We start from the raw sequence: 14,045 nt of genomic DNA, 5'->3' as shown, positions 1-14,045 counted from the left end.
AACCTGGTAGGCAGCCAGCAGTAGCCTCCAAGATATCTTCAAAATTAGCCCTGCCAGAAGAACACGTTGCACAACTATCGTAGATAAATGATACCTGCCAAAGTAGAGGTGGAACAACTCCTCAGGCCATCAACACTGCATGTTTTAATCAAATGTCCAGCATTGATTTCTTGATATGCAAATTATGCACTGAATTACCTCAGCTTCTTTCCATGCCTTATGGACTGTAGAGAGGCAAATGAAGCCAGTCTCTAGTGTTCCTGTGCATCACAACAGCAACAGTTGCCCAACTCTCTAGTTTTCTCCAAGAGGAAAGAGCAAAACCACTGAAGCACATTTCTATCCCTGACAATGTTCTCCAGTAAGTCAACAAAATCCAGTATGACAATAACATAAAAAATCCTAACACACAAACCCTTTCATCACACAGTCACAGTACACTGAAAATAAAACCCTAAATACCCAAACAGGGCACCTTAACCCTGTCCCTTATTGGGAAGGACTAGAACCAAGCAATGGCAACAAAGTAGTTCAATTTCCATGCCAAACCCCATGGCTGAATATGAAACCTTTATGACGGTACAGGGTTCCCAAAAATATGTACCCAAAACAGCAATTTGGAGGTATAAAACTTCATATTATGACAAGGTTTGGGGATTTTTTCCAAGAAGGTCAAAGCAAATATTCCTTTAAGAGAAAACAAGGTATAGCTCTGTCGTGGTTTAAGTAGGGCCTCAAGCACAAGTAGGTCTGGTAACCTTCAGTATGACTTCATCAGCTCAAGCTGCAGTTCAAAACAATAGCTTTTCCAGAGGCAAGGCAGTGAGAATGCAGGAATCAGTGGTCTCCTCCGAGCTGTTCAGTGCATGGCCCAAGAGGGAAACCTGAGCAAGCCTAAATCTTGCAAAATATATTCAAAGTTGCATTAGAATCATGCAAATCCCACCAGCTGCAGTAAGAACTGGGCTCCACACTTCACCTCAGACCTTTGAAAATCCCCAAAGAATTCCTCAGTGACAGACTTAACAAGACACAGGTCCACCAAATCTGATGTTTTTGAGCAGAGGATTTCAGACAAGCTTTAGGTTAAGAGAAGAAAACTTTACCTACAAGCACAACAATTTCCTCTACTGGGGATCACGTGTATCTCAACTCTACCAGTAGTCTCTGTGTCAGGATCTTTTGTCATCCAACCAACTGGCTCTGGTCATTACCAGATGATCACACTTAGACATAGTACAACAGGATGATCATGCTTAGACTGCTCTGGACTCATAACAAGATGTGACTACAGTTAGAAAGTCATTCCATCAGCTAGGAGAAGCAAAGAGAACAAAATTCACTGAAATACCTGTGTTTATCAGCCTGCCTGACCACGTGGAAATTATTTTAGACATTTAAAATCCTTTTTTCAACCAGTTACTGCTGAGCTGGCATTATAGACAGGAGGAGTCACATTAGAATGTTCCCAAGCCAACATCACACATGACTTCAGGGCCAGGTGAAGAGCATGCTAGCTGCATTCAAAATATTAACAGTCATTAAAGTAATATTCTTCATCTTGCAAATTTGGAGCAGAGATAATTAAGTCCAGTTCTCCTTGACAGGAGAAAGGTTTTTATCTTTTATTATGCTGCATTTGCATGGCCAACAGAGCACTATGTCCACATGACAAGACATTCACTCACCTTTAAGCGTCCTTACATGAACTGGCAGGTCACTCTTGGTACTGTAAACATCATCTCCTGCAGACTGCCTTCTCATCAGGCTTGGGTCATTCTGGACAAGCCAGTCAGCCACTTTGCTCTCCGCTGACATCACCTCTGTATGAGCTGGTTCCTTACTGTAGGGTCTTCTCTGTCTGAGTGAAAATTTAGTTACATGGTCTTTTATCTTTATTTTACCAGGGGTACCATCATCAAATTCAATGGTGAAAGAGGCATGACTCTGTACAACAGGGGCTACCACAGCATCAACATCCTTTGTTGGGATCTCATGGACCTGTGTTTCTGGAGATTTTGATGGCTGCTGAAATTCTTTAGTTGGAATCTCAAAGTAACTTGGCTCTCTCCGGAAGGCAAACACAGATTGTTCTTGGGCATCTCTATAAGTCGAAATATTCCCATTCAGTTCCTCTTCATGTTGGGTTATCTCTTTTGATCTCTCTACAAAAGGGGGGAAAAAAGGATAAAATCACATTTTTTCAGTACTACTCAACTCATTTGTTTCAACTTCTTGAAAAGTCTACTAATCACAACCTCTCTCTGCTAGAGAACAGATACACTGTGTGTGCATTGAAATAAAACGCTTCTTTGTGAAGTAGAGCACATGCTTGATAGAAACATCAGGTTTACTGCACAAGTGAAAATAAGATGCCTCTTCCATACACACAGATTGACAATAACAGGAATGTTAAGACTAAATGGCTCCCAAGGATGATGAGGTGAGAAACAGATACAGCACTGCCATATAACTAGTTCTCATACAAGTTCAGTGATTTACTCCACAACTGCTGTTTCTAATGGTCAAATATTTTAGGGAAAACATTTTAATTCTCCCTTATTCCAGTTTCAGCAGCAGCAACCTACACACAGGAATGTGCAAATACAAGCACAAAAAAGAAGCGGTAATTAAAGTCTTGAAACAGGATGGCTTCACACAGTAAATATCAAAAGTGCGCCGAAATTTTGTGTCCCTTATCTTCTCCCACCCCACATCACCTCCATTACCTGAGTAATGTTCCTCTTGCCTTCTCTCCTCCTTGTTATTTGCATCATCTTCCCCCCACCAGGAGGGCTGCCCATAGAGAGGGGTGCGGTAAGTATTCGTTTCTAGAAGAGGATAATCAAATACTTTAACACAGAAAATATCAATTTACCAGGTTCAACCACATGCCAAACGGGGAAAAACAGCATGGTCAGATGAGACCATGAACCTGTTATACCATGGTTACAGCAACAGCAAATGATACATAATAATATGCTCAGGCTTTTCTTTGTATGACCCTTTTTTCCTGTCTACATTCTATTGTAAGATAACTAACTCCACCCCCCTTCCTTGTCTTTCACAGATGCATTCCCCAGATACTGGCTTTTGTCTCTTTCTAGTCTTATTATTCACACAAAGTGGAGGATTTTTGGCAGGACAGACTACAAAACACTAACCACAAAACTGTCTTCAACTCACCTAAAAATCAGGTGAAAATCTGACTTTTTTCCTCACCTTAAATGGGAAGACTTTAGCTCTACATTTTTGCCCCACCATATCCTTGGATGTGTCCAGACTAGGGATTCTTCCACTATTTACCACGCCCACTCTAAGTGACACACATTCCCCAATAGGAAATTCTCAAATCGTTACAAACTTAGGGAAAATGGTAAAGCCATCTCCTTACACATTCATAAAGAAGTAGTAAACTGTTGCTCTCTAAAGCTTATAGTAAACCAAGTGAGTTCTACAGTAATTGTAGGACAGAGGTTTTCCTCATGGAGAATTTCCTCTAGAAGAGCCAGGCTTACATAATTTCTCTGCTCAGTGAGCACTCACTGAAAGATCAGGGCTTCACTGCAACAACTGGCACCCACTCAGTGGAGCTGATCCACTGCTTCTCGTTTTGTATCCCACAAAACAAGACTGTGTTTGGCAGTGCCTTGGGCTGCTGCTGTTTATGCAACAAGCAAAAAGAATACACCCAATTTGCCTGTGGTACAGTTAATACTATGGTTTTTTCATAGATTAAGAGAAGCAAATAAAGTAGCTTTTGTTCTTTCATCTAGATCTTCCTCTCCACCTGAGAGTAAGATCCAGCTTTGTTAGGCTGCTTCTGCCTCTGCTCATAGCAGCCATAACTGGCCATGTCTTAAACACTGGCTCCAGCTCCAGAGCCATAGCTGGGCTTCTACTGCCAGCTGCTGCTCAGCTTGTGGTTTTCAAACCACACACTGCTCTGTGCAAAGCAGCTCTCAAACAGTCCTGCAATTTTGCATTCCCTGTTTTAATAGGGACATGACAGAAAGCAGTCATTAGCATAAGGGAAGTCATGAGATGAAGGGGAATTAAGTAAGTCAAATTAAAAAAGAAGCCTGATTTTATGCTGCTGTTTCTAAAGCTACACAGACCCAGTGGCCACTACTTCAGATATTTTTGTTCTAGAATCATTCCAGATATATAAGCTCATACACTGACAGTCCACAGGCAAAAAATTTTACTTTACAGATGCAGCCCACAGGCCCTTTTCAAGAGACCTCCTTCATGTTTCAAAGTTAACCACGCAGCCTCCCTTCACACTGAGGATCAAAAGAGGCTGAAAGTATTACTCTCCTCTCTGCCTAGGGTGCGTGGAAGATAAACCATGTTCCTATTATGTAGGCGGCTTTGAAAGTTCAAAGGAGGAAGCATTTGAGCATTTCTCACCATGATAAATTGGAATTGCCAAGCAATATGTTTCATAACTGATGAAGGTTAAACCACTCATGGGATTGGGGGGGGGAATTAAAAAACCTATTCACAAGGTTGTCAGTGAACAGAGGCACTCCAGTGTAGGGTTTGGTTTCTGCTAGGCTAAGAGCTTCTGTCATATAGCCCAGCAGAAACCCACCATCCTTTTTCCATGCTGTAACTTGCCCACTAGACCCCATCCCAACCACGCAGGATCTGCTTCACCAACGTCAGGCACTTCTTTTGGGCACACAATGGATTATTATCCTCTGACTTGCAGTACAGATCTTAGGGTTGATGGCCAAGAAGCAGCTATCTGGGGAAGCCGGGGGAAGGAGATCAACACTTTAACACAAATCCATTAGCAAAAGCCAGTTATGTCTGAGGTAATTTGTGCCTAAAGGGATCAACTGCCCTATAGATGAAATGCAAAGACCACCTGCACTCAACTGTTGCACAAGCAGCATATTTCCCAAGGATGGGTGCTGTTACTGCTTGCATCTTGGAAGGAGTTGCCTCATTACAGCTCATCTCTCCAGCACATCCCAGCCCCAAAGGGATCCCAAAGGCCCCCAGTCTAGAAGATGCCAGTGATCTACTCCAAGGCAATTTTGTGCCCAGAGAGGCAGAAGTGAGCTAAGACAGGTCACACCCATCCTGCAGGACAGAAGTCTCCCCAGAAACTGCTCCAAGATCTGTGTCTGATCTGTGTACAAACTACAGGAGCTTCTGCCTTTGTCACCCAGGAGCTTTTCTACTACAGGGAAAAGGCAGCCAGGGGAGACTTCTGGTCAGACCTTTTCTGTTAATGAGGAACTTTGGGATTGCAATTGAAGCTGAAGGGAAAAAAAAAGGATTTATAAAGAATAATGAGCCAGCTCCTCTGCTGTCTCAAATTTCCCTGGGCCTTAACAGGTACTTAGAAATTTCCCTAACTGCCCCTCTGACAAAAGCCAGCACAAAGTCAAAACCCCAGGGCAGGTCTAGGAACACCTAAAAAGAGTGCATCAAGCTGGCCAGAGTGCAGAGATCTGGGGCCATCAGGGTGAGAGACACTGCCCTGCACTCACTGCACAGCAGCAGAAGGTTCCTCATGCCCCATGACACAGAGCTCACATGGCCCCACCTGCAATGCCTGTTACAGCATCTGTGACAAAGCTGCACATTTGTGTGTGGGGGGGTTTCATTCCTTTCCTCTCCCAGCCTCCACAATAAACTGGAACTTCATTTTAAAACTGCAAAAAGCACAGATGGAAAGCTGAAGAGTCAGTATCTTGCTATTCAGGGACAGTTTCAATATTTTAAGAGCAATTAATGTTTCCACTGAGCACTCATATTAATTTGCATTTTGAATAACATTGTCAAGTGACACAGTCACCATCATTCTTGCCTACCGCTGAAAGCAGCCAGATCCTGAGCCAGATTTATCTGGCTTCAGAGGAGTGTTGTGGTTTAACCCCAGCCAGCAGCCAAGCCCCCACACAGCCACTCACTCACTCCCCCACCAGCAGGATCAGGGAAAGAATCGGAAGGGTACAAGGTAGAAAACTCATGGGCTGAGATAAAGACAGTTTAATAAGGAAAGCAAAAGCCGTGCACAGAAGCAAAGCCAAACAAGGAACTCATTCACCACTTCCCATGGGCAGGCAGGTGTTCAGCCATCTCCAGGAAATCAGGACTCCATTACACATAGTAGTGACTTGGGAAGACAAACACCATCACTCCAAACATCCCCTCCTACTTCCTCCTTCTTCCCCATATATTATATACTGAGCATGTGGTACGGTCCAGCACATCCCTTTGGTCAGTTTGGGTCACCTGTCCTGGCTGTCTCCTCCCAGCCTCCCATGCAGCCCCAGTCTCCTCGCCAGCATGGCAGTATGGAAAGCAGAAAAGGCCTTGGCTCTGTGTAAGCCCTGCTCAGCAATAACAAAAACATCTCTATATTAACAACTCTGTGTTCAGCAAAAATCCAAACACAGCTCCATACCAGCCACTGTGAAGAAAATTAACTCTACCCCAGCCAAAACCAGCACAAAGAGCTACATAAATTTGCTGCCCTGCTCATGTCAGGAGCTTCTGTCCCTTCTAATTTGCCAGCACAACTGACACCTCTCCCAGCTCCAGCTCTAACACAACAATATTGTCGAAAAAGGGGAGAGGGAAAAAAAAAAAGCACGATGGGAAGGCAGCTAAAACAGATGGCTGTGACAGAAGTGGGCCAGGGAGCAGCTACACATGCAGTTGTGCCAGCGGGCTTTGCTCTTCACCAGCTGGGATCCATTTTGGGTAGCAACTTCAACCTGAACCTGCAACATCCAGAGCAGCATGTTTGCCTGTGTCCTGAAACATGCAAAGCACCCTGAAGCCAGCTCGTGCCTGTTCTCTTTTAGTGTAAGATGGATGCTCTTGCGAGAACACAGAAATGTGGGGCTCGCTCAAGTCAGCAGTGAAGGGAAGAACACCAATGAAAACGAACTGCTCAGTCATTTTAATGACATGAGACTTCCTCCAATTGATGGCAGCTCATTACCACCTCTCTCCACTCCGTGCCAGGCTGCCCAGATGGTGCCAATTCATTTAGACATATTTCTTGGCTCATCAATTCAGGCAGGCAGCCCGAAAACCATCCTTTTAGATAACTGAATTGAGGTCAGCACAAGCATTCAGCCAGATAAAAACTGAGCTACCAGTGATGGTGTAATACAGGGAAGACCACTGACATACACATGTTCTGCTCCTGGATTTCTGTCTTTGGGGCAGTCACTCAGAAGGAAAAATGAAGGCTGTTTTAGCACAGAACAAGGGAAGTCCATTTGCTTAACAGTCTGACAAAAATGTGGCCTGTTAAATTAATACAGAACTCTTGATCATCTGAAGGAGAGACACTAAAAGAGAGAATGAGACATGTCAATACAAAGGATGTATTTATGGAGAAGTGAATCACACAGAACACTAGGGCACAACCAAAAATACAGTCCAGGTGATGAAAGGCAAAGGAGAAATACTGTATTAAAGCTGCTTTCCATCATCAAACAGGAAGAAGAGCTTTCAAGACAAGCACACAGCTCCCACTAAACAGAGGGGTCTGATTTCCCTTGAAGGTGTCCCCTGTGGTCAGGGCACGACTGAGGGCTGTGCTTTGCCCAAATCTGCACAAAGCTTCAGACTATCATGAGAGAAAGACAGTCAGCAACAGCAAATTTCTTTGCTCACAGAAGCACACACAGCTTTGAAGCTCTCTACTGCAAGTCATAACAAAAGCATGAGAAATCCAGCTTAAGTCAAACTGCTTTTGATTCATTATTAATAACAATAATGTCCATCTCCAGAAGATGCAGAATAGGCTTCTTACAGCAGAGGCCTTAGGGAAAAAAAAGATGATCTAGCTACAACATTTTAAAATTAATTCCTTACATCTCTGCTTTTTAACTCCTCTCCAAAAGTAGAGAATTCAAACCTAGTAGGAATAATCATAAAGCAATTCTCTGACTTTTTGCCACACTATTTATTTCATATGTGCATGGCTAATCGAAGCCCTGGTCTTTTGTACCTGCTGTGAACATACACAGATCTCAGGGACTTTCAAATCAGGCTGATAATCACAGATTTATTTGTATCAATTATACAGTCAAACCTTAAATACACTGCAGTTACCACCTCTCTAGTTCTGGCAAAAAAGCAGATACAACACCACACCCTTAAATTAAAGGCCAGGGCAGAGCTCTGTGTCTAAATAGCTATTGCCATGATCTCATGGGGAAAGCAGCCAAAGACCATGGAAACCACTTCACAACTGGGCACAGCTCCCACTGCCTCCATCCTCGCTGCCTGCTGACCTCAGCCCTGGACATCAGCAAGCCTTTCAAGTCCTCCACTCTGTTGAGAGGATTTACTAATGACACGACGCTAACCTGGTGAGCCAACCGATTTCACAGATCCCGGGAGAAGCTCCTGCAATTGGTCCTACTCCTGCAAGTGATGATGCCCATTTCAAGTGGACGCTGCAAGCAGCCTCCACCCCTGGAAACTCAGGCCTGCAGCAGTTATTCAGAGGTTAGTCATCAGATTCGGGATTACCTAGTCCCATCAGGCTGTGGCAGCTTTGAAAAAACAAAAAATTAAGATCAACCTGGGGATTAACTACGTGCTGAGAACAGAAGACCACAAAGTATCTTACCAAGTACCTCAACTCAGGTAGCAACAGATGGGAATGGGGATTGTGACCATCTTGAAATCTGCTCAGTTCAAGGCTCTACCTGGCTTCCTGATCACTCAAGGCTTTAGACATGAGAGCTAATAGCTATTTTTAGCATTAACTAGCAAAACCGTGGACACTTATCCATATCCATCTCCAACCCACAGGATTAACCAAACTCCTTGCTTCAAACATTTCCCAGATGATTTTCTGCTTACAGGCAACATACACCCAAAAGCTGCAAGTACAAGAGCATAAAGACTAAATTGACTGTTTCCCATTCACACCCCTTTATCCCTTTATCCTCAGCCCCTCACCTCCTCCCATTTCTAAGCAGCTCTAATTGTTTACATTGTTTTGTTAAACCTCTTCCTTGAAAGCCTGCATTCCCTCTGCCTCTCTTCCATTCTGGCCCTGGGAACCAATCCCTCTAAAGGCTTTTGTCAGCCCAGAACTTGCTCTAATTAGCCAATGCAAATTCCTAAATACCTACAGGCTTAGCAAAACAGCTCTTTTCCTAAAGCCTCTTTCTGCTGCCACTAAGCAAGCCCACTCCCCCACTACATTCTTCTTTTTACCAATCATTTCAAATTGCTGCCACTCCTCCCAGCAACTGAGGAGAAACGGTGCATGCGTGCAGCTGAGGACAAGGTGAATTAAGTCACATCGCAGATGAAAAAGGGATCCACTGATCATTCTGCTCACGTGACAGAGATGCTTTTGGGAGAGCGAGGTACTGATTTAATGCTCATGCTCCCTCTCTTGCTTCCACAGGTTTCAGTCCAATCCGGCAAAATACTTCAAACAAAAGTCCTGATTTCCTCCATCACTCAGTGAGGTTAGCAGCGCTTTACAGATTTTTTTAGCTCTGCCTATCAGTCCCACTGCATGTGACACACTTCAGTGCTGGTCCCCAGTAAGAACACAGAACCCGTTTTGCCTTAGAGCTCTGGTCTGTGCCCAGTAAAGATGACAGAAACATAATGCAGTTCAGCGAATCACAGACTAGAGAAACGGGTCACCTTGCTGAGGAGTCACTCAATGTCCCGGCTTTGAAGGTGTTCCAAATATCAACTGCTTACACTATGTAGGTTAAAATCAATGAGAGTGTATTTTGGAAGGTGGCAAAACAAAAACCAGAGGGTTCATGGAACCATGCAGTAGCAACACGAAGTGGTTCCAGTTACCGGCATTGCTTTCCAAGAACCTCCTGCCCCTTGAAAGGCAGCTGGAGAGCTCTTCCCCCAGTGGGGTTCACCTCTTCTCACCCTCCCCGGTGTCACATTTAATCATCCACAATTCCATCCCTTTAAATTCACACTTGTCAGGCTCAGTCCCAAACACAGCCACACAGACACAGCCAAAGCAACACAAAAAAGGTTTTCTGGTGCAAAAAATGGGAGCCAGGCACACGGGTGCGTGTGCTTCCACACATAGCTGGAGACAGCGAGGAGACCGAGGAGGAAGAACATTACTCTGAGACATTACACTCTGGAACATTACACTATGACAGCTTATGGGGATTTTCCTAAGGACAATACATGGGAGATTAAGGTCAATCAACCCACTCCAATTAGTTATCATGAAGCCTTAACAGATTTATCCAAAGCTGTACATTTTTCTAGAAAGCTGCTGTACCTATATCTAGGTAACCTCACCAAAGATGTTTACCTCACTCTATTACTTGCCCATCCCCTTCCCTCCATTCTCCTCCCTGATTCTTCTTCCAACTGAGAGCAGGCAACTCTCCATGCTAAACCCTAAAGCTTTCTAAGTGCTCTGACATCCTGGAGCCACAAGACCAACACTACCAATCATGTTACCAGTATGCTTTAAAACCATATTTCTTCCTCCCATGCACCAGCAAGCTCCAGAAAGCCATGAACTGATACCTGAGCAAAACCGGGGAGAGACCCATCAGGACAGTACAGACAGGAAGCAGGAATTTGGGTGAGATGGGTGAGATAAGACTGCTGGGGAGGTCTTGGCAAACCATAATAGGGAACATGGAGGAACCAAGTTTGACAGAGGGTCTTTAAAGGAAGGCAGCAGTTGGTAACAAAATGGAGAACAGAAGGAATTCCTCAAATAGAAAAGGTTTGAAGCTGGGGAACAGCAAACCTGAAGCACACATCTCCCAGTTTGGCAGTCGGTTTCAATCCTACATATTGGCACATTAGGAAATACAGCCATTTAAAAGCATCCAGGGTTTTGTAAAAGAAAGGCTTGCTGCTTCTTTGCCTGCCAGCACCACGCCACAGCAGCCATACATTTTCTACTCTGAGTCACCCTCTCTGTTCAAACACCAGCTCACGATTAGGAAATTAAAAATAGACCAGACAGGTGCCAGAGAACTTACCAAACCTGCTCAGCCCACAGGTTTTCCAGAACATACACAGCAACAAAGCATGTAGGAGCCATCACATCAGCTGAATTTTTTTGGAGGCTGAATCTCCAAAAACCGAGACTCTGGAATACTCCAGGGATTTAGAAAGATGATCCTTCCAGAACTGCTCCCAAATGCAACCCACAAGACTATACTGTCAGAATCATCACCCAGCACAGGACTCAAGCTGCACTTTGTTCAGAATCCTGATTAACTGGTTCCCAAGCAGGTACCTGTAATTGCTTTCCTCTCTCCTTTCTCCAGCTTTGCTTGTGGGGACTCTGTGTAGACACCATGCTCCATGGGCTGCTCCGCCCTCTTCATGGCCGTGCCTTTGTAATTCATCTGGAGTTGGCTGGTGTACTTCTCATGCTGCAGAGACACAAACAGCAGTGAACCCCTCTTCCCCACCAACAGAATCACCCAAAGTCTGTACTGCGTAGGACCCCAGAGTGCCGAGAATATTTCTCTGCCTGTTTTTAAGGGTTCTTACCCCCCTGAACAACACTGTTTTAACCTCCAACCTTGGAAAAAATTACCAATGATCAGACAGGAACTAGAAAATACAGTGGTGTGAATTAGGTGATAGACTACTATGTAAGATTGTCACAGGGTGAAAAATGTAGAGGTTTTGGGCTTCTCTTTGTAGTAAATAGATAAGAGTAAAAAATATCAAAATGGAGGATTGTTGTTCTCTAAACCTTCTTCTCCTTCTTCTACTACTCCATGTTCTGCAGTAAAAGTAGTTTGGAATGATTGGATAGAGAATTCCGCAGTTCCTGCCCGTGTTACTGAATAATTGGTAGGAAAGGGAAAATAATATACATTTATAGTAACTATTGGTTAAATTATCTTTAAAAGGCTGTGTAAATCTTGGTAATTAGAGACTTCACTCCTGCTTTCTGTGCTCTATGCTGTACCTGGGTCACGCTAGTGGCTCTATTCCTCTGATAAGGCTTAATAAACAACTATCCAGCAGCATTGAAACTCAAGGAAAAGTCTTGGTTTATCTTTGAAACTCCTTGCAAGGACTTCTAGAAAATTCTCTCCCATCAGGAGGGATTTGATTTATGGCACAATTGGTGCCCCGTGTTCGGCCTCATCAGAACGAAGCAAGCCAGAATGTTTTGGACAGCAGCGCATGACCAGAAACAGAAGAAAAGAAAACCCCGGGGTCGGCCTTGAAACTCCAGGATCTCCTACCCTCAGTGCACAGGGGGGAGGAGGAGCCGTGGACTGCTGGTCAGAACTCAGACTGGGATTTCACAAGCCGATAACATCTATCAAAAACACGGTAAGCTGTCCAAAACTAGACCAAGAAACAAATCATGGGTGCAGTTCCGTCCCAAGCAGAGGCAAATATAATACATAGTTTTGAAAGCCTAGCTCATAACCATCCCTTACCAGCATCTAAAAAAGAAATACGTTGTTTGCTGTCCTGGGTAAAAAGAGAGTTTCCTGATGCAGTACTTGGAGATTTGTATTTACCATCTTTTTGGGAGAATATTAATTCTATTCTATACCATTACACGAGTCTAAGAGATGGAACAGCTCAGAAATTAACACCACCAGCTAGAGTAATTTATGAAACCCTTCCAGAGCTGGCACCTCCTGCTTCTGATGAGGAGGAGGTGTTTAAAACTCCTGCAGAGACTTCGCTGACACCCATAAAAGCAGCGGGAGATTTTAAAACCCCGCTCAAACCCTTCCCACCCTTAAAAACAGGCAGAGAAATATTCTCGGCACTCTGGGTTCCTACATCCTGCAGCTGTGTCTTTCAACAAAAAGCATGCACACCTGTGTAGAAGCTACAGCACAGCAGAAATACCCCATTTGGAGGCCATTAAGTGACAATTGTAGTACACAAGAAGGTCAGAGAAGGTCACTGTGACTTAGCTCTGCAAAATCAGAAAATCCTTTAAAGAATAAACTGAGAAGAATCAGAACTCAGGCCATTTTCCACTCAGGATTCAAATCCTGAAATCCCCTTTTTTCTTAAAGGAACATTATAAATTATTTCAAGGCTCTCATCTGCATTATCTCAGTTTTTTGGCAGAGGCAATTGGAATCTATTTGAATTATTTTTTCTGAACCCTCTCTCCAGCTAGGAAAGTTATTCTACCTTAAAACAGGTTCCATATTAACACAGTAAATGAGCTATTTAGAAGTTAGTTTATTACAAGTAAATTAATAAAAGGGTGAATCCATCCAGATTATCCCTGAGTAAGTTCAATGAATCATTTGCCCAATTCTAGCTGTTAGATTTCCTATCCTCATCAAGTGCTAAACACAGAACCAGGGCTAAGAAGGCTGTACCTGCTAGCCAAGAGCTGATGCATGGCACTGATAGCCCAGTCCCACAGCTGAACATTACAGCTTTCTCGCCTAGAGGGGGTTGCTTTCCTGCCTTAGATAAGAGGATGCTTGAATATTTCTTAACTGCTACTGAACAGTGTTTAAAAAATGCCTCACTCGTAAGAGGACTGACTGCTCAGTAAGTAAAATTGGGAGCTTGAAGGCAAAAACGAGATGGTACATATGAATAAATTAAGCAAACTTCAGCCTGATGGAGGAGGTGTGGTGGAGCTGGCCTAAGTCACCATGCTCAGAAAAGACATCTGTGCTCCACTTCTGGGAGGGAACAAGTTCTGCTGTGCTTCACCCACAAGTTTCTGTGCTGGTTGTTCTTCAACATATTACAGCTTTAAGTAACCTTTTTTGGCAGTCATGAAACATAAATAACTTGTTCTACATATTAGCACAGAGAAATCAGAATTGAGATAACTGGAAAATGTTATCTCTCCTCAAAGGAGGGTTTTATTAAGTCGAAATCCAAGGAGAGCCTCACATTTTGAAACATTTCACTGCCATCAAGAGTATTTAAATATTTCATTCTGCTTCACCATCACTAGAGTACTTAAATTTATAAAGAAAAAAGTATACCATACCCAGCCACTCTTACCTTTAATGCTTCTTCTGGGACTTTGTGTTGAATTTGTTCCAGGACATACATGTTCGAATGTA

General features: G+C 43.6%; 1 protein-coding gene across 7 annotated transcripts in view; it reads right to left on the bottom strand.

The window, feature by feature from the left end:
• Positions 1-14,045, bottom strand: part of CEP170B (centrosomal protein 170B) — a 59,386-nt gene that overhangs the window by 26,578 nt on the left and 18,763 nt on the right. For all 7 annotated transcript variants that reach the window (XM_042048415.1, XM_042048416.1, XM_042048419.1 and 4 more), the window contains 4 exons: positions 13,984-14,042; positions 11,255-11,393; positions 2,730-2,831; positions 1,689-2,165 (listed from right to left, as the gene is read on the bottom strand). In XM_042048415.1, coding sequence (XP_041904349.1) covers positions 1,689-2,165; positions 2,730-2,831; positions 11,255-11,393; positions 13,984-14,042 — 777 coding nt within the window. The remainder of the gene's footprint in view (positions 1-1,688; positions 2,166-2,729; positions 2,832-11,254; positions 11,394-13,983; positions 14,043-14,045) is intronic.

This window comes from Corvus kubaryi, unplaced genomic scaffold (assembly GCF_017639235.1).
Source record: "Corvus kubaryi isolate FWS band 111438036 unplaced genomic scaffold, C.kubaryi_AGA036_p1.0 66, whole genome shotgun sequence".
Classification (NCBI taxonomy): domain Eukaryota; kingdom Metazoa; phylum Chordata; class Aves; order Passeriformes; family Corvidae; genus Corvus; species Corvus kubaryi.
This window is presented reverse-complemented; position numbering and strand designations above follow the sequence as displayed.